General features: G+C 37.4%; 1 protein-coding gene across 8 annotated transcripts in view; it reads right to left on the minus strand.

Moving 5' to 3' along the window:
• Positions 1-22,904: 22,904 nt before the first annotated feature.
• The window catches only part of SLC8A1 (solute carrier family 8 member A1), a gene marked incomplete at both ends in the record, with an annotated part of 328,617 nt that continues 326,044 nt past the window's right edge, over positions 22,905-25,477 (minus strand). For all 8 annotated transcript variants that reach the window (XM_080710996.1, XM_080710995.1, XM_080710992.1 and 5 more), the window contains one exon: positions 22,905-23,281. In XM_080710996.1, coding sequence (XP_080567122.1) covers positions 22,905-23,281 — 377 coding nt within the window. The remainder of the gene's footprint in view (positions 23,282-25,477) is intronic.

Here is a 25,477-nt window from a genome sequence, read left to right on the forward strand (position 1 = left end):
GGGACTGAGACATACATGTGCTTAGAATTTGCTGGCTAGAGTTTTAAACCAGATGGTCACATGTTTCCTCCCTCCCCAGGAGACTTACTTCGTTGTTTGTCCTCTGGTTCTCATGGTAACCAAAGATGGTTGTTAACATTTCTTTCTCACAAAGTAAAATCATCAGAGCTGTCAGATAGTTGTAGCTGTTTGATGAAGGCTTGACCTTTTGTCGTAGTTTTATATGTGTGTTGGTGGATTCATTGTGTTTTACCTTATTCTTAGTGACATATAGTAAGAAAAAGAACCCAGAAGAATCATTTTTAATTGTATATGGCCTATTTAATATTTTTCATTGCTATAAGAAAATAAATATTTCCCTACAACATCAGATCCTTGGTAATGAAGGCCAATGTTATGGCTCAGATAGATGAGACATAGCTGATACCATTGTCGATTACCTTCATATGTTATAGTACCTTCATATGTTATAAATTTATTATCTTGGAAGTTCTGAATTTATTTCATTGCATTCTTTTTCAGCCAATACATGAGATGTGGAGGTACAGGCACTTCAAAAGAATCTAAGATGTCACCTGATGGCTGAATTAACTGTATATTTGTGGTGTGTCCACTATAGTTCCTAGAAATGGAGTGTAGTTTCATCCGTCACTGAATGGCTGCCACCGAATGTCTAGAGCCTAGGAAGAACTATTTATGGAGTGCACATGTATAAGTAAGTAAAATCGCAGCATCCTGGGAGCTTATATTTAAACATATTCAATTACTGCCAAATTTCTGAATTTTATTAGATTGTCTTTCCTTGAAACTAATAAGCACAGAGATTAGGCACAATTTGAGAATCCCAGCTAATTCTATTTGATGAAAATAGTGCTGCAGCATAGCTGCTGTTGTGGAAAAACTTAGGGTAAAATGGTCATTTGTATAAGAGGGAATCCCTGCTGCTCCCAAGTTCATTTTTGGACTTGTAGTTCTTCCCATTGTGGATTATCTACTGCAGTCATGCCCACTTTATTACTGCTGTTGTTCTGAATAACCTAGTAACTCTCTTTGTCAGAAGAAAAGTGTTATATTGTAAATTCATGAGTGAAATTAGATTTATTTTTGTTTCCAAACCATAAACCTATAGATAAGCCAGGCCCAAAGAGCAAGAAACAAATATATACGTTCTCCATGGTTATCTGAAAAGATTAAGGGTGACCTTGAATGGGCTGTTTTCAAAGTGAATTTGATGAGGCATGAAAACCTTACATATAGAATTTCTTATCAACAATCACAAGATCTATGATAAGATGAATTATTGTCATTCTAGAGTTGCACATCAAATCTGGACGAAACCTTGAACTGACCCCAAGTACATGGTGATTGTATAGGTTGTGTATATAGGAAGACATTTACTACTGTTATATCACCTTATGACGTTTCATGTCAGATTGGGGGCTTGCTCAAAATAAGTAAATACTTTTAAGTTGGATTTGAAAAATCAGAATAACACAATGATTATAAACTTGAGCTTTGGAGCCAGGTATATTTGAATTAAAATTCTGGTTCCACTGGTTAGTAACTGCATCATTTTTGGCAAGTACGTGACTTCTCTAAGCTTCAAATTGTCATGTGTTAAAAGAAACGGAAATTGTATTTTAGGAGGTTTTAGTGAGGATCAGGCATATAATACAAATGAAGTATTCAGTACATTGCCTGGTTTTTGGCAGCATTCAATAAGTTTTGGTTAAAGCTTGTACAATGAAGAAAGAATTTGGCTTATTTGGTCTTTGCACCTTTCAGGATGGAAGATACTGCTAGGAGTTAAAAATGAATTTGCTCAGACACTGGTTAAAGACAGACAGTAAGGAAGACTTCATCCAGTAAGGGGACCCCTGCAGTGGGATTTTGCAGTAGGGAAGATAGGTTGAGCTCAACTTTGAATTAAAAAAGGACAAATTGAATTTATAACCAAGGGATAGGATGGCTTTATAGCCAAGGTCAGTGGATGAAAGATTGCTAAGAGGAAGCATCTAAAGAGATTCTTGCTAGAAAAACTCAACAGTATTCTTGCTGAAAGCAGGCCAGGATGACAAGATATCAAAGATGAGTAACAAGGAAATTTTTTTTTTTTTTTGCAGGATTGGAGATGGAACCCAGGGGTATTTTACTCTGACCTACATTCCCAGCCCTATTTTGTATTCTTTTATTTTGAAACAGGGTCTCACTGACTTGCAAAGGGCCTCACTAAGTAACTGAGGCAGCTGGTGAACCACGATCCTCCTGTCTCAACCTCCCCAATGCTGGGATTACAAGTGTGCACTATCATGTCTGGCAGGAACAAGGAATCAGCTATCAAGGGAAGATGTTTATACTAAACACACCTAACAGGATTCATGCTAAAATTGGACTAAATAGGTCAAAGACAGAACTCAAGCTTGAGACTTAGTGGGGTAGTGGAGGAGCGAGCTCAGAGGAGCTGACTCAAGTTTAATCAAGGAGACTCTGTTACTGGCATAAGGAACAATAATATTTATATATATAGCATAGGACACAAACACCAGCTAACATTTGTTGAGTGCCTTATGAGGACCAGGTACTATGCCAGACTCTTAACACAAATTGATTTTATTCAATCCTTAAAATAATATTAAAGGGTAAAGTGCAGTAGTAAGTACTCTTAGTTTTACAAGCAGGGAAATTGAGATTCAAAATGATGAAGAAACTTTCACAAAAATCACCAGGTAGATTGGTAAAGCTGCATGTTAAATTCAGTTTCTTACTCCACGAATCAGCATTGCCAGGCACTGTTCTGCCTTGGGCAAGTGTGGCTGTATGGACAGATCTAGTCTGTCCTTAACTGTCTGGATAGGAAGTGTCCTCCAAAGACTGTATCAAAGACATGATCCCAGTGCAGCAATGTGTAGAGGTGGGCCTTTTGGGATGAGACTGGGTCATGAGGATCTGAGCTCATGACCCATTCACGAGGATTTGTGGCATTTTAAGGTGATGGTGGAAACCATAGGAGGTGGGGGAACTCGTTGAAGGAGTGGGTTTTTGGAAGTGTGCTGTTGGGGACTGTATCTTGTCCCTGGTCCCTTCTATCTGCTTTCTGCCTACCATGATGAGAGAAGCCATGCTCACCATACTCTCTTCCCCCTTGATGTTCTTCTTTACCTCGGGTCCAGGCAATAGATCCCAAAACTCATGGACTGAGTCTCTGAAACTGTGAGTTCAAATAAATCTTTTCTCCTTTAAGTCATTTTTCTCAGATATTTTATTCCAGTAATGAAAAGCTGCTAAAACATCCAGTGCTGGGCAAGTATTTATAGTGTATAAATTAATTAATGAGTGCCTGGGCAAATGTGAGTTTTAATTGTTTTCAGCAGGTTCAGAGGAATTTCAAGTGCTACTATAATTAATTTAGGATACTAAGGTCAAGGCATAGATTGCTTATTAATTTCATTACCCTAAGTCCCTTAATGGCAGAAAGCACAAGGCTTTTATTTCTTTCTAATTATCCAATTGCTTTTGAGCTCAGGGCTTCAGTTGTTGAGAGCGCTCATCACCTGGCTTCTGACTTGGGAAAAGCTGAGTCCCACTTATCTCTGTCATGGCCAAAATTTACCTTGAGAGCCAGTGGGGGCAGCTCCTTGAATAAGAACAGTGGGGTGCTATGGGCAGTATGACTCTGGCTCTGTGCATATGTGTGTGTGTGCCTGTGTGCGTGCACACGTAGGCACGATCGCTTTTAAAAAGTCATAAGCCACCAGGATTACATGCCTGTAATCCTAGAACTTGGGAGGCTGAGACAGAAAGTTTTCAGGTTCACAGCTAGCCTCAACAACTTAGTGAGGTCCTGAGAGACCCTGTTTCAAAATAAAAAAATAAAAAAGGCTGGAGGTGAAGCTCAGAGGTACAATGTTTCTAGGGTCAGTCTCCAGTAAAACACACACACACACACACACACACACACACACACACACACACACATGCACACACACACACACACACACACACACACACACACACACACACCGTGCTAAGCAATTATGATACATGTAAGTACACCTGTCTCTTAGAGAACACCTTGGGTATGTATCCTTCCTTCCTCTCTGATCCTCTGTGAATGTTATTTATCTTCTCATTAGCAATTTCCTCTTTCTTTATAGATTCCCTTAATCATTATTAACAGGAACACTATTTTAGGAAATACAATCTGATGCTACAATTTATTAGCAGCAGAGAACCTTAGAGTTATGTTTGAAAACCTAACTCTAAGACACAATATATGATTTTCAAGAGGGAACTTAAAAGTGTTTCTCCCAGAGTCAGGGTTAAATCACTTCAATTGGGTCTTTATTTTAGAATTTGATGTTGAGACTCCACAGTTCTGTAGGTGATAGTTGAATTTTCCTGGGACACATGTAGTATTTTAGTTCAAGAATCTTCTGTGGACAACTTTTTAGAGAAGAAACAAAAGAATTTGTCAACTCCTTGGAAATCACTGAATGGTTTAGGGAGAGTTCAGAAATCATCATTGATAAAATACAGAATAGTGATTTCTCTAGTTCTTCAAATTCTTCCAATATTTGGTAAAGAACCTGATTTAGAGTAGATGCTTAATAAATACTTGTTGAATGAATGAGTGAATGGGTGAATAAATGAATAAATTTTGGATAGAAGCTGAAATGTTCTTGGACCAATAACAGGAAAACACTGATTTTCCTTTGTTCAGGTCAATTGGTAGAGTCACATTAAAAATATACTAAGTTAATAAAATATGAATGGCTAATTTACAAACATTTATATTTCAGTGTTAGGAAATATGGAAAATTAGGAAACAGCTAAGACAATGATTCGACCAGTTCAGGCAACAAAAACTTCACAGATTACAGTTTAACAAGGTTAAACATCACATTTAACATACATGTATGACAGACATTGATTTGATTTTGATATCCACAGACCATTAATTATACATATGAGAAGTATCGACAGTTCACTTTGAGTTATGAAATATATAATTTTTGATAAGACATTTCAAATTACAACATATCTCAGGCAGCATGCAGGAAAAGTCATTTATTGTACATTTGTTAGGACACACTTTGCACCAGGCTTCCAGTTTTTGGTAGTTAAATCAAGAATATAGAAACCATTGACATGATAGTATGGTTGAAATCAGTAGTTGTATTTACTGGCTGAGAGCATATCTGGTAAAAATAAAACTCTCTGAATTCGTTCATTAACAAAATGCACAGTGATCATAAACTAAATTCTTTAAAAACTGTTTTTCACAATTAATTCTCATTTATTGGTGATACAGCAGCTACGGGGAATCTGAATTCTGAGAGCTGGTTTTACACAACAGCAGGAATTTATCCTTCTGTGGGCTCATGTGATTACAACAAAGATGTTTACCATTGGAAATCACATATTATAACAACGGTGCTATACAAACATCACAAATATTTGGTGTTTCAGAGTCTTAACAAATATTATGCTGTGGTTATTTCACAAAGAGACTAGATTAACAGGCAGTGTAAATCACATGTATCTTAAGATTTTAAAAATACATTTTATACAATAGGCTTCTAATTTCTTCACTAGCATTTCATTTTGGTGGGTTTTACTTTTTTCTTCATACTTAACAGTCCTTAGAGAAACTATGAATCTCTGGCTCATGCCAAGAAAGTCAATACGATTGATATTTCCCCACAGGAATATGGCTGAGTGTACATTGAATCACAGAGTCAACAAAGCAACATCTAATTTATAACAGATTGTTTTAAAAATACAAATAAAATCTAATTGTTTTAAAAGACAGCATTTCAAACAAAACTATAGTAATCAAAAATTTTATTTACAAAACATTTGAATATATTTTAAATGGCTAGTTCTTGCTAACTGCACAGATGAAATATCCTTGGTGCACAAAGTCTGTTAATCTTCTGTGCAACATTGTTAGACCTCTGAGTCAACTCACACGAAATGGTTAGGTGAAAAAATTGGATGGTAGTTTCCATCCACTGAAGGTGCTTGAAGGGGACATTTTAATGCTTTTCGTGTTCAACAACCTCTGTCATTAATGTTGGAGACTTTAACCAGAAAAGATCAGCTGAAATTCCCAAAATGTGATTTTAGTGCAGTATAAGAATTATAGGAAAGACTGATAAATTTGCCATCAAACACTAGAATTCTAATCTAGCTCTATGAATTCAATTCAAATCACCACACCTCTCTCCCTTACAAGGCTTCTGTGTATTATATTGGCTTTAAAAATATTTCCCTTGGTCCTTAGAAATACAAAATGTTTCTTTTCAAAAGATAGAAGATGATAGGGTGAACATTTCTTACAATCACATTCTTACTAACAGAACTTAATCTACGTTTTACCGACCATTAAACACTTTTCTTTGGCAGGAGACTTTACAAATCACTTCCTCCACTTTTGACATTTCAGTGAGGCCATTTTTCTTGATGGTAACATCAGGTGTGTGGTCCCTTGTTCGGTACTTTAGGATCACAGGAAAACACCACAGATATAAAAATATTTAAGTTTAACACATACTGTTTTTGAGAATTGAAAGTGCATTGACCCACTGATATTAGAGAAGATATTTTACACAGGCATTTCTAACAGTGATGCTTAAGATCATAATCACAACAAAATGGTTAGCAATGAGGTTATGTGCACCTCTACTCCACGTAAGATTTTATCACTGAAGCACACTGAAAGAATACACTGGAAACTTTTTTGTTATTATACATTGTGTTTTCTGTAACCAGTAATATATGGTGCATATGCCTTGTGTGTGTGTGTGTGTGTGTATGTGTGTGTGTGTGTATGTTGTATACTCAAAATGGCAATTATTAGAGATTACATCCATTGGCATGAAAGACTACAATCTGAAAACTTCAGTGAAGTATCCAAATATATTACTGACATACTACCACTCAGGACTTTGGAAATACAATGAGGGTATTTTAAGAAATACCTTTAAATGTGTGAGCAATCTTCAGGATCACCCGGAGGGACATTAGTTTTGCTTACTACATTTTCCATGGTAAGACAACTTTTGGTCAATTACTGCCTCTCTTTTCTCCACTCCCATCCTCTCTGTCTTTGAAGGTTATTTGTGTTGGGCCCTTTAAACTGTGAATACAGGATGAGAACAGTCTGTTCTTTCCTTCTGGGCCTGGAGTGAGGACTCATGGTGACAGCTCCAGGAGAGGAGGTTTCTGGTACAAGAGTATGCCACCCTTTTCTTTATGGAGTGCCACTTAATGCTGGTTTAGGATGAGTTCGGTTTACTATCGAAATTATCCACCAAACTTATTCAGTGGGAAAGAATTTCCATCAGTAACCATCAAAAGCGAGACAGAAGTTCTAGATTTCTTTCCTACCTGAAAGCCCCCTTCTTGCCCCTCACCCCTCTAGAGAACAGTACCAGGGCACAGAGAAGTGTTTTGTGCATATACACAGAATGGATGACATTCCATTCCTTCCCTTACATTTCTTTAGAAAGCCCCAAATGTCTTTGCAGTATGGGCCTCCTACTTGCTACAGAAAATAACAGGTGAAATCCAGGGAAGTCCTGTTGTTATAACAGTTGTGCCAGCGATTATTATTATGGCTTTATTGAAATAGCGTTGAATTGCACCACTGACCTACCCAATCACCCAATCATGAATGGAACTGAAAGGCCAGGCTGCTGAGGGACTCTAAACAATCATCTGCTACCTTCTAATGTCAAGGCCTCTTCAACGTACCACAAAATAAGGATCTTTAGAGTATGTAACTCTTTCCTCTCCTCTTTATGGGAGAATCTTATTATTGTTATTTTTATTGGTGCACTGAAATCATACATCATGATGTAGTTCAGAGTGATAGAGACATACATGCACACAGTGAGTGCTTGGTAAGCTTCCCTCTGGCTCCCACCTCACTCCCTCACTCTCCCCGTGAAATCCAGTCTTGTTTCAAGATTTCAAGACTTGAGCTCATAACACAAACCCGGGATTATGAACAAAGGAAAATGTCCCTGTAACTTCACTTTGGAAACCATTACAGACAAAGGTCAGAAAGGATTTTGATCAAGATCAGGGCCTCTTGTGATGGATCTGAGTGGATTCCAATCATGCAGCCAGCCCCTTCCACTGCACAGCATGCTTCCCATAACCAAAGTGGCCTGACATCAGTGGTTATTCTGAGGAGTGGATTTCTAGTGAGGCTTAGACTTTGGGCTAAAGACAGGATGTATGGATGGAGATGGATGCAAATGGTGGGGGCCAAGAAAGGGAGGCTGGGCTTTGGCTGGAGATATCTGCTGCTCAGCTGTAAGAGAGGGACAGAATGAAGGGGAAGAGCCAAGGGGGAGATGCACACAGCCATAGCAAATAAACACTCAAATGTCAAGTTTTGATCAGCAACAGGAGAGGAAAACATGTTTTAGAGAAGCAGGTAGAACACAGTACGTATGCCAGTTTTTCTATTTCCTTGAAAGAGCAACTGCTTTAACATATCTGACAAGTTTGGTTTCTTCTAAGGGAGAACTGGACTGACATAGCATTTTTCTCCAGATTATTGTAGGACTTACACTTTAGGTTTTCTTTAATACAACATGAATTATTTTTCTGGATCAAAAGATAGGACCAAATACATATGAGTATTTTAAATACCTATAAATATGATATTTTCAGGTTAACACACACAAATAGCCCAGCATCTTAAAGTCCCTTTTCTAAGTCATTTTTATAAGCAAAGTCACTTGCTAACTCTCCACTCTGGAGTGATGTCTATATCATTTGTGGTTTTTAAGCTTCACAAGCCACGTGAATTTTTGAAAATATCTTCTAAAACTAACTCACTCACAACCAGTGGTTGTTTTATCTCAGTACATACCCATGCTTCAAATGGCAGCAGACTGTCATTAAGTAGAACTCAAGACTATTACACAATGGTTTAGCTTAAGGCCAATGGGCAGAGCTGATGGAAGAAGAGAAAGATGTCCAAGGTCGTTTTCTAGGCCCTAGGCCAGGCAAGCAAAGCACATCAGCTGTTGCTTTTTAAAATAATTGTAAAGGCTGATCAGAATTTTTTTTTTGTGATTGGAAAGCCTCCCTGAAGCCTGTTATGCCAGAAAAAAAAATAATAGTTATAAGGATTATAACTTCAAATTATATTTTGTTTGAATGGTGAACATATCTTACCATATATCTGAACATGTTGTATCTAGGAGTCTACAATTTAAGTTTCAAGGTTCTTCCTGGGAGGAAGCAGAGTGAAGCAGTGGATGATATCAATCATTCTTGGCCACACAGAGCACTGTGAGGATCAGTGGCTTTAAATTTGAGCACGCATCAGAATCATTTGCAGGGCTTGTTAAAACCCATATGGCTCAGCCTTACTCCCAGATTTTTTGATTCACAGATTTTAGCTGGGGTCTCAAGTGCAGCTGGATAATTTGCACATCTAACAAATATCCAAGTTGTTATTGATGCCGCTTGTCTGGAGACCAAATTTTAACTATTGTTGTAGCTTATTCTAAAGCACACTAGTTACCCAAGTTACCCTAATTGTATTTGCAGTGTACATAAAATGTGAAGATTAATATTAAAAATTTCCCCCCAAATTCTTATAATGTAGGTAAAGAACCAAAGCCTATTGGTGCTAGGTTAAGTACAGAAAGTCTTTAGGCTCAGAATCTTAATTACCATGTCAACATATAGAGCAAACCAGTAAATAAAATGTGATTCAACCTTACCTTCTAACCAATGACCTTCCTATGAAGACAGTATTTTTCTCTGTTATTGAATATGAGTCCCCAACAGGCTATTTGTGGACAATTAATTCTGTGGTCTCTCTTCATAGGGTATTATTTTAGTAATAGCATTAAAAGTTTCTTTTGCCGCTTATATTCTCCCTATCCATAGCAACTAAATTTGTTCAGTTTCTTGACTGAAACCAAATGGGCTTGCTGACTTTTCTAGTAAATTCCTTGCTACAGTTTATCAAATGCAGAGAAGGACCTATATAAAAAACAGAGGGAGGAACATGAAGGAGAAATTCACAAAACTAAGTTGAAGATTTAATTCAAACAAGCTGTCAGCACACAACTAAAGATTGGAGTTTGCTTGACTGGTAGGTAGTCCTGGATTCATTCAAAGGTGGCACTAGGGAAAGACATTTCCTAGAGGAAAATGACAGACATTTGTGAAAGGGCAGCTGCCCATGTGAAAGCAAGACTGGGTGTATTCACAGGTTCCCATACACGATCAAGCACCTGCCTTGATTGACAGCAATGCTAGCATGGCTTAAGGCAGTTGTCAGCAGGAAATGCTTATGGTGCGTATTAATAAAAAGACAAAAAATAAATAAACAGAAAACCTACCTTTTCAATGTACTATTTTCTAATCAAAACTGAAATGGGGGTCAAATTCAATGTGAGGGACTTATTGAAATATAAAAATGCAGTGCCTACTGTAACCGAACAGCAGTTCTATATAGAAAGTTATAATGAGAAAATTAAGAGTATTTTATCCCTGGGCAGCAGAGAAATTATTACAATGCAAATATTATCTACTCTAATTTTCTCTCTTAACATTGAAGCTCTCAATATCACTTTATCTATTGCAATGTCAGTTTACTTTTCCCCCTACCAAATTTGACTTTGTGCCTCAGTGCTGACAAAGTTGGAATGTATTGCTATTATGATGTTGAAATAGATTTTCCATTTCTGATGACATTCCAACTGGGATTCCTTCAAGAAAAGGCTACCATTAGCTCCACTAAAACATTCTTTGTTTATATAAACAGAGTTCTCAATAGCTGCTCACTCCTTCCTTCCTTCCTTCCTTCCTTCCTTCCTTCCTTCCCTCCTTCCTTCCTTTCTTCCTTCCTTTCTTCTTTTCTTCTTCATTCCCTCCCACCCATGAAAATTTCCACATCTTCTTGCTGACTTTTCTCTGTGTGCAATATCATATCAGTAATAAGGTATTTGAGCTGAGCCCAACCAGACAATTGTTAGGGGTATGATTTAAATCTTTTTGTAAAATCTTTTAATGTAGTCATTTTCTCCATAACAAAGGAAGCATTTAAAAGACAGTTGAATTTGTAGCAAATGATATTCTTTTTTCATCTTCCTCTAGAATACTTGTACCTTTAAATATCTTTCTGCTTGGTCATTGCACATCCTTTCATAATTTACATGCTTTTGTATAAACTGCTGTCAGTCTCTTTTCTCTTAAAGGGTTGTCATTAAACACAAAGAATACAAATGAAAAGTGGAATTACTGTGGGAAACTATGAACTTAAAGTTTAACTTTAGAGAAATAATAGATTCAGCCTTAAGAAGATCGCTGATTTAAAATCCATTCCAATCTTATTACATTTTCTATTGGATGCTTCTTCAAATGGAAGAAACCTCTCACTTCCCTGGGGAAAGGAGACTTTATTCCAGCAGTGCACAAATAATTATTTCAAAATAAATCTTTACATTCCTGCCAGACTTCGTGTGTTTTTATTGGCTTTACACTTGCACTAGTAATCAAGTCTGACAGGGAGCCATTGGTTCACCTTCAACCAGTAAATGGTGACAGGGAACCACCAGCCATGTGGGGTTGGATGTATTCTGGATAATTGAGATGAATGCAAAGTCCTTCCGTGTAATGACAAAGAAATTCAAGTCCAGAGAGATCTGAAGATTCATAATGCTTTAAAACAGTTATATGCTCATTTTGGAAAGAGAAAAGACTTCAGGGCTTCTCCCTGGTGACTACTTGGAATTAAAATGAAGAGAACACTGTGTACTCAGGGATGGAGACTGAGGTGTTAGTTGTTGAGCAAAGAGGGGAGATGGAACTGTAACCCAGTACATGGAGCCAGCTGCCTCAGGAGCAAAAGAGTAAGAAGAATCAGTGGCGAGTAAATGTTGACACCCACCAGAAAGAAGAAATTCAGCAACAACTAGACAAATAATCTTTGTGCTAGGCTTCTCCCAACTTGGAACATTAAATAAAGACCAGGTATCAATGTTACACAGGAGTTGGCTCACAGAAGACTCTGTAATGTACCAAATGAGCCCGAGTCTATGCATCTCCTAGGTGAGAGACAAAATGCAAAAAATGCAGAAAAATGGTATTGTTATTTTTTGTTAAGGGGAAGTTCCTTGGTAGGTTCCAAAATGGCTACCTTAAGCAGTCTCGAACTGATAAAATGTCTCTGGACCAAAATGAAAGGTGAATTGGATTAGAAGTCCATAATTGGATTCTTCCTGACTAAAGGCAGGACCAGTGCTAATTTTCTTCAATTACTATGCCTCAGGTTCTTCATACCATCTGAGATATCTATCATACTTCAAGCAAAGTAAATACTTGAGGTTTATGGAATTGTGTTCCTGAAAAAAATATAATAGACTCTGACATCTCATTTTAAAATTGCTCCACTGCTTTGATTGAGTTGTTTAAGTTGTAACTGAATATAAAGTGATTAGATGATACTGGAAGACATTCTTGCTAACTGAATTTTCTCTCCTCTTTGGTTTAAATTCTTTATGATTTTTTTCTCCTTGGGCAATTATCCAGTTAAAATATTTATTGAGTTCCAATCATATTAATAAAGCTGTTTAGTGAGCACAGTATGTGTTTTTATTAGAAAACTTCTAGATCAATCAATGAGGTACCTGTCATTTTTTCTTTTCTCTATATTACAATCTCTGGAATGGTTGTATTTTTCCTGGAAAAAATAGAAAATAAAAGGCAGAGACTAGAGCTATATCAGTATCCTCCCACAGAATGATTATAGGGACTATTGCACTAGGAACCATACAGATGAAAATTTACCAAGAAGAGCCTGACATCAAGAAAGCCTGGCAAAAACCCTTTCTTCCTCCGCAACCCAGCATCCTATAGAGAGCTAGCCTGCTTGCCTGCCTGCCTGCTGCCTTTCTGCCTGCCTGCCCACCTGCCCGCCTGCCCGCCAGCCTGCCTGCCCGCCTGCCCGCCTGCCCACCTGCCTGCCCGCCTGCCCGAGTGCCCGCTTGCCTGCCTGCCTGCCTGCCTGCCTGCCTTCCTTCCTTCCTTCCTTCCTTCCTTCCTTCCTTCCTTCCTTCCCTTCCTTTCCTCCTTCCTTTTTTCCTTCCTTTTGGCTTCCTTCCTTCATTCCTTCCTTTCTCATTTTCAACCATCATTAAACATCTTGTCAGTTGTTTGAAAGGGACTCAAATTAGTTTTGATATTTTCACAAAACAAATTAAAATTTTGGATAAAGGTACAATACTACTATCCATGATAGTGGAAGGACTGAAGAAATATGAATTAATTTAAGGAGCAATAAAGCAATTCTTATTTTCATTTTGCCAATAATATGACCTAAGGAATTGGAGTGTCAGAATATTCTTTGGAAGAAAATAATGCAAGTTTAGACTTTTCACTGCTAGATCCAATTCACTTGGCCATGCTGTTCTCAGTGTTTATAAAAATTGGTTCCATGACAACATGTTTGAAAAGAGTTCACAGTTCATCTAGGCTATGAGCATGTGATTGAACTGTATAAAAAGATTAAAGTCAAACAAAACAGACTGGCTTGGAGCAAAAAGGAATCACTGCAGATAATTCATCAAATGAACACAATACTTCTGGATTGTGCTCACAGACCATACCCAACAGGAGAATGAGCTGGTTTGCTTGTATGGCCTGGGGACTGGCAATTGCTTCGCCTGGTTCTTGACCCTATCTAGTAATTGAATGGTGATGTGGTTATGACAATAACAGTAACGTGTCTCCCCTTCCCGACTGCTTATTTTCCTCTAGATGCTACATGAATGGGACAGGGAAGATGCTGTTAAGTACTGGTCAGTTACTAAATCCTATGAATCAATAATCAACATACATTTTCTGAGTAAGTTTGCAAAAATGGAATCTTTGCTTCAGATTTGATATTTTAAACCATCCCATTTGTTTTGTGTTTAAAGTTTAAAAATTTAAAGAACATTTTAATGGTGATAAGCATATTTATTCCATTTTGAAAGAGGAAAACTCGTCTCCTTTTGACTTCTCTTTCATTGTTTGCAGTTGTTTCTTTAAAAAAGTGTGCATAGGGATTAAAAATCTGAAGTATGGTATAAAAGAAGAGTTGACCAATTATGTTATGTGTTTGTGTAAATATATCACGACAAATCCTACTATGACATGTAATTACAATAGATAAACTAATATCGTTTTTAAGAAAAGGGAGAGTTGCTGATGTGACCAGCTGCTCACAGCTTCTTTGTTCACAGCTAGACTCATTTCTCAACAAAATGCAAAAAAATTGTTGAAAAAATTCCAATTCATTTTTATGAGAAAGGTGGTAGTTAAAAAACAAATCTATGCAGAATTTGTGAGAGCATCCTGAGAATATGCAGAATATATTAAACCTCATACATATATTTACTATAGTATCATCTGTCTCAAAGAGGATCTGGAGTGTCACATTTCCTATAAGATTATGGATGACATTCTCCTTAGAGTTTTGGATGGAAACTTCAAAGACAATTTTTTTTGCAAATTTAATAACTGTTGTAGCCAAAAATTAACAACTTTTAGTTATCATATGTTATTTTATGCCCAGATTGACTGCCACAAAAGTTCCATTAATAAAATAGCAATAAAACAAGTCTTTACACTATTTCCAAGGGCAAGTCAATGTCCCAATTAGAGTCCAATATGTAATAAAACAGTTGGTTAAATAGGTTCAACTTAACTTGACAGCAATATACTGCCCTCTGTACAACTTTACTGCTTACACTTTAAAGAAATCCCACATACTAACTGGCTAAAAAGATTAGTTTGCCTGTAGTAAGATCATGGAGGGAAAATTCTAGAGACACGATAATCAATGTATGTGAAAGCTGGGAGCTGGTTCAGTTAAGAATGCTAGTGGAGGAGCGACATGGTGATGGATAGTTAGGTATCTGTGATACTGGATGGAACTCCTTCCTGTTCTCTCAACATGCTAGTCTTTTAGAAAATGTCAGTTGATGCATGATCACCTGCTGGCTCAGTACTGTGCTTCAAGGGGAAATTTAAAATTTTATCCTTTTAACATTTACAGTTTGATCTTGATCAGAATATAATATTTTTTAAAGAACTGTGTTCATTACCACCCCCCACAAAGTCATCTATCCTACAGACTTTCTAAAAAAAATTGCTAAATGAAAGGAAGACAAGTTTCTTTGCTGTAAAATTTACTTCTGATTTTGGAAGGATACATGTAATTAACATTATTCCAAGCAGTTTTTAAGCAACTTTGGATTTGCATCTTAACAAAATAAGAAAAAAAAGCCCAAGAATATCTTTCCTTTCGTGCCTTTCCACCTTTTCCATTTGCATAAGAGATCTGATAAAAAGGAGCATAAACTTGACATGAATTTCTGGCCACCTTATGACATCAAAATGTTGTTCAAGTTATTTGACATGAACAATCTATTTTTGTTTTTATGTATGTATCTCTATGGTCTAGGAGGAGATGGCATAGAGGGAACCTAATGTTGAAACACAGCCTGATTCTCAAAAAAACAGTCTAACTAGATTTAAAATCTTTTGAACTTATTTTGCACTGGTTAAAATGGAAAATTTTGATAGAAAGAAGATTGAGAACAACATTTATATTTGCTATACCTTAAAAAGCCAATATCTAAGAAGCATCTAACTATTGGTAGATCTGTCTAGGCTTATTTGGACTGGACTCAAGGTCAATAGTCCATTTGATATATTAATGATTTAAATATCACAATTCTGAAATGTAAATAACAATATGAAATGGAGTCCCTCTTTTATAAATGGAAGTATTAAGTTATCAAGTTGGGAAATTAAGAAACTTTATGGCTTAAAGAATGAGAAGGAAAAATCATTGAAGGCATTTTTTTTATGAGACAACTGTACAGGTCTAGTGTATGCACGAAATAATTCAATAATGTAGAAAGTGTGCCATAAGCACTCTTCTTTGGTTGTCAAAGATAAAAATTATGTATGTAAAGCTCTGATTTTCATATAAAATCTAAGAATATAAATTTAAATCGTATAGTTGTCTTTGTAAACTGAAAATCTATCTTACTTAAATGTAATGACTTTCAAATACATGAGACAAGGATGTGATAGAATGTTACGCAACACATTTTTTGTGCCAGATTCTCTCATCTCAAATATTCTTATCAGCAACATAAATAATTCTCATATATGTGCTTATTTTAGCAATATCCCTCAATTTTATGAGCACTGTTGGAATCCAAACTCTTTCAAGATTTTTTTATTGGAGTATTTTGTCATAATGTAATGATAAGAACAGTATAGAAAGGTAGAGAAAAATATCCGGGTAGAATATTTTTTTTTCAAAATTAGCCATTTTGATCATATCACTTATATCTTCTATATTTATACAATTCAGCTTGCTCTTTGTTTTCTAGGTGAAATATTTTGAAAAGTAGTTACATATTTGAGTATTTAATGGCATTGTTCTTCCCAGTTGAGAAGGATTAGATATAGAATCAAGAATCTGATTTTCACTTTTTAAGGTAAGATGAGTCATTAAAAACCTAGAATTATATTTTTAGAAAAGACGTTCTTAGGGAATTTATCTCTTCTCCTATGTAGTTTCAGGGATCCTAATAAGAATTTATGTAAATTAAAGCTCATTGGGAAAATAGGGAAAGATCTCTGAAAAAAAATCTCTGGGCCTTATCCTTCCAGGTAAATCCATAATTTCTCGCATATAAGTCAATATAATCATCCTAGTAAATTAATTTGCCCTTCTCCAAGTGTATTCTTGGATTTGGATAGGTACAGCTGTCTTTGCAGTCAACAAATTAGGAAGGTGAGGTTTTGTATGAACTGTGAAAATTAAATTGACTCAGTCACAATGAAGTTAGCCAATTACTCTCTTGATGTGTTTGGTTGTCAATGTGAATTTTCCTGCCATTTGCAAATCTGAAATATAATGTCTACAGAAAAGCATTTGGCTCACTCATAATTTCTGGAGGCATGGAAACTATATATTGTGTTTTTCTATACTTACATACCTCACCTTTTATGGACAGTCTCATGGGGTTTGGGAACATGTGTGTTGTTGTTCATTGCCAATCTACACCTACATATATGTATAAAACAGAAGGCCAGGTAGATGGGCACTAAAGTTTGATATTATTCAAAGATGTCTAAAATCAATAATACTACTCTAGTATGTAACTGCAGAGTATAATCTGTCCTATTTGTAAAGATATTATTTGTAAAGATATTATACGTACTAGGTCCTAATGACTGTTTTCTAGGCTGAATGTCATCATGTTTGATTTTTTCCTATGAAAAGTTCACATTCAGAAAAAAAAAAAAACATGCCCTGAGCCATTAGGTTTAGCAAGAGCCTTTTCCCCATTCCTGAGAGGCAAAAGCAAACATTTCTAAAGGTAATTGAATGAAATGGAGTAGCCAGTAGGGAAACAAGAACAATTGACAGTAAGGAAAGACCAAGTTGTGAAGCTGTGCTCTCTCCTACAATTAAATAAAAATAAACAATAATTTATATGACTATTGACTTAAATGCCCCTTAGGAGATTAAATCAGGGGACCTTTGACAAATGAAGGTCTGGAGAGCTTCTGAGTGCATTTTTATGTATCTCAGGAGGCAGGGAAAATTCATCGAAAGCTGGATACTTACCCTTTCTTGTGAGCTGTAAAGCCTAGCTACTCTCTCCCTTGGGAGTTCCTCCTGCAGGGGTTGCTCCTTCTACAGATAAGACATTCTCTACTTGGGAGATGATTAGCCATAGCCTAGTTAAGCTTCAACAAATGAAATGCCTAGGTACTTCAGTTGTTCGTCCTTCTCATCTATCCTTGTAGGTGGAATACCATTACGACCACTCAACATTTGAAATGTGCTGGGTGATGTGAAGACAATGAATATGGCTAGAAGTGATAAGTGCATAATATTAGAAAAGAATAGCAGAAATGGAGCTCATTAACAAAAAAATCTGTAGGTAGATCTCAACGAAAGCTAAGAAATCCATTCATCACATGATTTTTCCTCTGTAAGATAAACAGGATTTAATGTGCCTTTTCTGCATAATTCACTAGCTTATTTGTTGATTGAAATTCACATTTATATTTTCTCAGTTTTACTACCAGCTAGAATGCCTTGGCTGAGTGAGGCAATTATTACAACAAAAGCTGAATGCCAGCTGTAGGTCAGGATGAGATTCAATATTGTGCACTGTCAATCATGAAATGGCCAAATGTTTCTGAGTTTGTGAAACTATGCCCAGGACTTGCTCTGGATGGGACTGCCCAAGATCAGAGGCAAAAATTCCAAATCAAAATAGTGACTCCACAGCTCCAGCCCATAATCGTCAAAAAAAGTCTTAACAGAGCTGATACACATTCTTGGAAAGGTGAAAATAAAGTTTTGTTACTCTCAGAAAATGAAGCCTTCATCATCTATCAGAGAAAAAATTTAAATTTCTTACACAAAGTTTTCAGGTGTCTGCAGTGCAAGCCAGTCAATCTTGATTTATTTTGACAGGTTAGGATCAGGGGCCTGGGCTATGGAATTGCCAATGAACCAGCTGGGTGTGAGAAAGCCAGAGCGGGCAGTGAGATTTTATAGGAAGCAAGAGCAATGGCAGCCACTTAGCAGAATCTCTGCAGGGTTGTTTCAGGCAGCATGGTTTGCAATTTAAGTTTATATCTGAAAAGCAATAATAAAATTAGTGCACATTTGCTGTGATCCCAGAAAGCAAAGTTCTATAAAATCTTCACTAGTAAATGGATTCAAACAAATTAAAAGTCATTTCTAAGAAGCTGAAAATCATTGGGCCACAGCATTTTGCTGAAGTTTGTTAAATGGTCAAGGGTCCTCTGGCCACTGAATTGTTCATGTGGCTACATAAAGAAGTAAATGATGGCTACTCATCTGTGTTAAACCAAAAATTGGTACCTAAGGGGCATATTGATTGTTTGATTAAAGAAAATACTTAAATTGGGCTGATTTTATTCACTCCTAAAAGTGCGCCACCCATGCCCATATAATATCATGAAGAATTCTATGGAAAAAATTTTAAAAATATTCAGATGGATCACATCTCATTTACATGTACCTAGTAAGAAGACTCTGTCTCTTATAGTAAGAAGCCACATTTAATTTTCCCTACCAATACTTATTCCTTTTCTGTCACCTCCTCCTTCACTGTTTTTATTAAAGTATAAAGTATAAAAATAACTGATAAAAAGTCAGAAACTTTTAATCCACAGCAGAGGTTCTATTGGTAATCAAAGAAAACAGTGTATGATACTCAAAGAAAAATTTACTCATATGTCCTCTTAGTTGTATTAGGATTGAACGATTTAATATAATACATTGCATGCTCAAAAGTTGCCTGACTTGTAACTGTTTATGGATTCATGTTCTTGGATGCAGTAAAGATGAATTGAGTTGAGCTAAAAGATGTAAAAAAAATAGTGAAATGGAAGAATATCCAATGTTTAACTCAGCATTGTTGGACAGACAAATATTCTGGGTCTGTGTCCTTTTGGGACATTAAGAAGAGCACTTTGTATCACTAAAGGTTTGACATTTGCAAGAGTCTGAATACTGGGTATCTCCTTTCTTTCTTTTGGATGAGGATACCAATTGCACAGTAATACCTTTTTGGTCTTTATTTCTTCAAAACATAAAAACAAAAAGATGAAGCAGATGACAATGAAAAGAGGAAACACTGCATACAAATATGCTGTATCACTAGTGATCAAATCAGAAACAATTAGAAACTTTATTTGTCTGTGTCAATAAGGTGTACCATTTATAAGGAACAGCACAAATGGTGCACTTTCCCCCTAAAGCTGTGCACAATACACACAAAATAAAATAATCAAACAAATAAAATGGAATAGTTTTACACAACTATAATAATTAATAACAACCCTGAACAAACAGAATCATATTTTTCCTACAGCATGAAAATTGAAAAAGCAAACAAACCCAAAAGCTTTGAAATTGAAATTGACCAACAGCAAGAATTTCTTAAAAGTCCTTTCTGAAGATTTGCTGTGGAATTATTGACATTCCAAATATGGCTAAAAAAGAGTGCAAACTCTTTTTAATGTTTAGACAACTCATATCCCTTAAGCATATTCATTTGGTGTTTCGAGACTAGCTTTCCATCTTATATATATATATAAAGGATGGGTTCTAATGTACCCCTAAAGCAGTCACCAGTGTTTGTGGTCCATGACAGGTCAGGGGTGGGTCCTGCAAAAGTACTGTTGCCATGGAGATTAAAAACTGAGGTTAACTGGGTCTTCTCAGGATATGAATCACTAATAGGATTCCCTTTCTTGGATTAAAATGGGGATCTGCATGTATGTATGCAACACACCTATTTGCATTTTGGCCAAGGATAAAGAAGGTATTTTTCCAGACCTAAGCTCTATTACATCTTCTTAACAAAAATCTTGAATATTTGGATATTTGAATTTGTACAGTTTAATGTGTTTCTCTTAAAAGAGTCTCATAATTGTGTTTTTTCTTGCAAGAGAAAACCGTTTCAATATGGCTGTGTTAACTTTCACTCATGGGAAGAGCAATCATGTTCACTGAATGCCCCCGAGGGCAGGAGTCTGGGTTGTCCTTGTCATGGTTTAGTCCCCAGGAAGTAGAATAGTACCTGGCAGACCGAGTGGACCCTCATGATTTAATTCTTCTCTCCATCCATTACTAAATAATGAATGGTCAAGACTACTGAGTGTAAGAACAGAAGAGAAGTCTGAACGGAATTTCTTTCTTAAGTGTCTTTTAATGAAAACAGACAGCCAGGGATGTATTTAGCTGGGATTCCTTGGAGACAGAGAAATCTCTGAGAGGTGAGCAAAGTAATTCCATTTTTTTGTTTTAAACAAGCGGAATCACTACTTTGGAATGTCGAGTTTATCTGTGCTCTTTGGTATTTTCAAACAGAAAGAGCCATTTCTTTTAAATGTTTAAACAACCTGCATCCCTTGGCTACATTTCCTTGCTGTTTCTAGGCTAGCTTTCCTTTTTTTTTTTTCAACTAAAAAAGGGTTAAAACCTCCCACTGCAATTATCCTGAGAGGCACTAAGCTCTCTGAATTGCCTTTTCTTTAGTCCCAAGTCAAGGAGACATACTTTTAAAGACCCACTGGTCACCCTGGCTTCTTTCCTACTGTAGGAACTACTGATATAATCACAGGGATCTGGACTAGATGGTGAAAGAAACAGGATCAAACCTGCCTATTACATAAAAATAAAAAATAAACAAACCAGCACCATCTATCATCTGTGCCAGACAGAGCAGAGGTGCAATAAATATCAGGAGGAAGGGGTGCTGTGGAAGCGGTGGTTCCGAAAGCCAGGCGACCTCACACACCACTTCTTAGGGCGCCTTTCTCTTTGGCCTTCCTGAACTAGTGGGCGATTCTTAGAGTCCTCTGATGGGTGTTCCACATGGCTAATTTTCTATGAGAGTCTTTGTAGTTTGCCTGCTCTCCCCTCAATAACTCGAACTTTCCCCCACATGACAGTTATTGCTTCTTAGAAGTGAATGTGCAGATTCGTGAACGATAAGCCATTTTATCCGTTTATCCCGAGTGATAATTAAACTCAATAGCAACACAGAAAGTAAACAACTCAGGTGAAAAAGAAAACTCACTTATGTCTTCAATGTCCAATCAACATTACTGAATGGGAGAACAGTATATGCTATACTCTACTATATACAGATACGCTTTGTTTTATTTGTTTTTCATCCATGCACTGGGTAACAGGTATCACAACAACATTCCCAAACAGGCACATGAAGAGGAGCAAATGTTCAGTCACGACTGGAACAGGGTTGTGCAAGCCATGGAAGCTTTAGAAAATAAAACAGATGGACCATCCCAGGCAACAGCAGCATGGGCCTGGGACACAGATTGATGCACATGGAAAAGGATGATGTGCTCATTGGATGAGATTGTTCTTCCTGTGTGCATGACGGGCAGATAGGCAGGAGGAGGATTGGGATGAGACACCTGGGGGCTTAGCTGGGCTGCAATGAATAAGGGCCTTGCTAATCACAGTCCGGAGCTAAAGAGCTAAGAAATACAAGGTTTTGCATGTTCCTGGGAATCTAGGCACGTTCTCCCTGTACCTGTTGAACAAGAGTGCCAGGTACCGTATCTTTGAGTATCAGACTGTATCTAGAACCATCCTTTGCCTGGCTCCGTTCCAGTTCCCACATTTCTTCTTGATGCAGCTTCGCCTCTGCTCACATTTCCGGAGACCAGCATGAAATCCGGTAACAGAGTATGACGACATGCTTGTTTCTTCTTCCATGCCCAGATCCTTTCTTAATCCAAAGTAATTTTTAAAACATTCGAGGGAGGCGAGGGGAATCTTAATGATTTCGATTTTTACCCAAAATCCATTTACATTTGGATGGGTCATCACCTCCCACAAAGAGGAGCAAAACACTCTGACCCTCCCAATGAAACAAAAACAAAACAAACAAACAAAAAAAAAACTAAACTCAAGAAGCCAGACACCAGCCACCTCCCCAACTCCAATGAAAACAAAATTACAAACAAAACAAATAAACAAAGAAAACCAAATCAAATCCTTAACCCTTTATGAACCTGGAACCTGGAGAGAGTACAGCCCGTCTAGGCTGAGCTGCCAAGACGGCCCGGCCTCCGCGCCTTGTTCAACATGACGATGCCCCCGGGAATGGGAGGTGATGGTTTCTGACTTTGGCCCTAGTACAGAGTATGCTCTTGAAGCTGGATTCCATCAGCAGGTAAGTGAACATGACAAATATCAGTTTCCTCTGTTCGTTATACATAATTTTTATGTATATATGTATATATATATAAATTTACTATATCTGATTGTTCCTTTAGAAGCCTTTTATGTGGCAGTAGGCCTCCAGGGAGGAGAAGAAAATGTACAAGAGCCACAGAAGCACAAAGAGGGAAGATGTAAGGAGCTTGGCAGTCCGGGGCCCACCGAGCTCACCTCCGATTTCTGGCCTCCGCCGATACAGCAGCACCCCCACATTGATGAAAGCAAAAATAGTGAAGAGAGTGACAGAGAAAGCTAGCGTGCCAGGGGACACTTTGAACTGTTCCCCATTGGCCGCGTGGTAGATGGCAGCGATGGACCAGGCCACGCCGATTCCCAGGAAGACATTCACCGCGTTGCTGCCAGTGACATTCCCGATGGATGCGTCTGCGTACTGGTCCTGGGTGGCGGCCACTTTGCTGGCAAAGGTGTCTGCAGAGGAAGAAGAAAAAGGTCATGATGATCAATTAACCTTTTCAAGATGTCCATGGAGGGCTGAGAACTTCAGGTGTGTGATTTAGAATCAAATGCTTGATAGGAACCCGGTGACCCAGAGTGAGTTTTGACATCCATTAGAGTCCAACATGTGGTCAAAAGAATAGGTTCTAGATATCAGGAGTCCGTGGGTTTGTGCTGGTTGTGTTACTGGCAAAGTGTGTCAGTCAAGTTCTGTACCCACAGACACCATAGTTCTTTGTGGACTCAGCTTGCAGGGTACATTTTTTCGACAGTAACCCCAGCCCGTCTATATCGAAACCCAGTAGGGTCCTTCTGAAGAGTAAATATTACATGGCCTCATCCAACTGTGTCAAGTTATAACCACTGGGGCTCTGGAACTTATTGGAACACTAACCCAAAAGATTCAAGGTCACTTGAGATTAAAAGTGGCTGCTGGGGGATTTTTACTAAAAGATGCTATATCAGCAGCTCTTGTTTATGGATGAGAAAGTTAATGTGTCAGGAGAGATTTCTAAAGATTCAAGAGCAAGTCAATAGTGGAACTGAAAAAAATCAAACTATAATAATAGCTGACATTTTCCTTGAACCTTCTGAATAGGAAAATGAATTAACCTATATAGCCACATTGATTGTGATAACGATCCTATAAAGCGAGGCTTAGAGATAATAAATGCTGGGTGCAAAATCACCCAACTAGAAAGAAGTTATGTTAGGACTTGTGCTCTGGCCCCCTTTTTTTTTTAATGGTACCCAGGGGCATTCTACCTCTGAGCTACACCCCCAGTTCTATTTTTTTATTCTTTATTTTGAAACAGGGTCTCACTGAGTTGCAAAGGGCCTCACTAAGTAGCTGAGGCTGGCCGCAAATTGCAATCCTCCTTTCTCTGCCTCCCAAATGCTTAGATTACAAGCGTGAGCTACCACATCCGGCTGTGCTCTGGCTTCCTGTCTCCAAGGTTTAAGCTTGTCACTGTGCCATCCTACTTTCCACTCTGCCATAGGTACCCACCAGTATACTCAATGCTCTTTGAATAATCCTGAATGTATCCTTCTTATGAAGATTGGAAAGTCATGGTTCACTATAGAGGGGTAGGATAATAGGGCTATATGCTTCTCTTCTTGATTAGTAGAGCATAGAGGTTTCAGATCCTGCCTTCATAACTGCCTGTGTGACACTGGGCCTCAATTTCTAATATACACTGGTGCTCACTTCAGATTGCTGTTGTTAAACTGAAATGTTGTATTAAAATGTTTTGCATGCTTCTTGGTAAGAGTAGCTCTTTTTGTTGTTTCAGAAACATAATGTAAATAGAGTAGTCTAGATTAATTTAAAACTCGGGGTAGGATCTTTTATTAAGCATGTCAAGAGAATTTGCAGGATACTCAATTTCTTGTCCGTATGATGTGTAATACTTACACCAAGGTCTTTTCAGTTATCTTTGCAAAATACCTTGCATAAATAGGTGTGTAGTAGATGTTAGAATGGTAAAATTAAACTCAAACTTGCAAAGTCAGTAATATCCAAGTATTGTATGACTACAAAGCGCTATGTCATCTGTTGTGGTCTTTTTGAGGGGTCTGGCATGCTCCGAGCAGTCAGACAGTTGCAAGATTTGGACTGGGTTCTCTCCTTTCTTCCTATTCTGTTGCTACCTTCCTTCTTTGGTAAATTAACAATGGAGACGATACACAAAGCATGCAAGCTTATACCATCCTAAAGATTCTCTGTGTTGTGATGTGTGAGAAGGTTATTTAGGCCAATCTGGCTATTGAAACCACAGTATCACATTCTATTTGAAACGGAGTTGATCCTCCCTGAGGGCCTGTCTCATTGATTTTGACCTCTGTCTGTGATGGAAAGCAGATTTTTGTTGCTCTTTTATAACTAAGGAAACTAAAGCAGGTACTGTTTCTCCATGACAGGCATTATGCTATACAGATTACATGTATATTCTCATTCAACCTTTCCATGGGCCTTCTAGACTAGATGATACTATTCCCTTTATGCAATTTTGGAAACTGATGTTGTGATATTGTGTCTCTTGGGCAGGGTCTTAATCATCAGAAGGAGGAATTGTAAATCTAAAATCTTTTTTATTTCAGATCCCATTCTGAGTTCACATCACATTGCCCAGGCAGGCCAAAGATTTTGTTTGTTTGCTTTTTGTT

Source organism: Muscardinus avellanarius (genome assembly GCF_963383645.1).
Source record: "Muscardinus avellanarius genome assembly, chromosome: 15".
Classification (NCBI taxonomy): Eukaryota; Metazoa; Chordata; class Mammalia; order Rodentia; family Gliridae; genus Muscardinus; species Muscardinus avellanarius.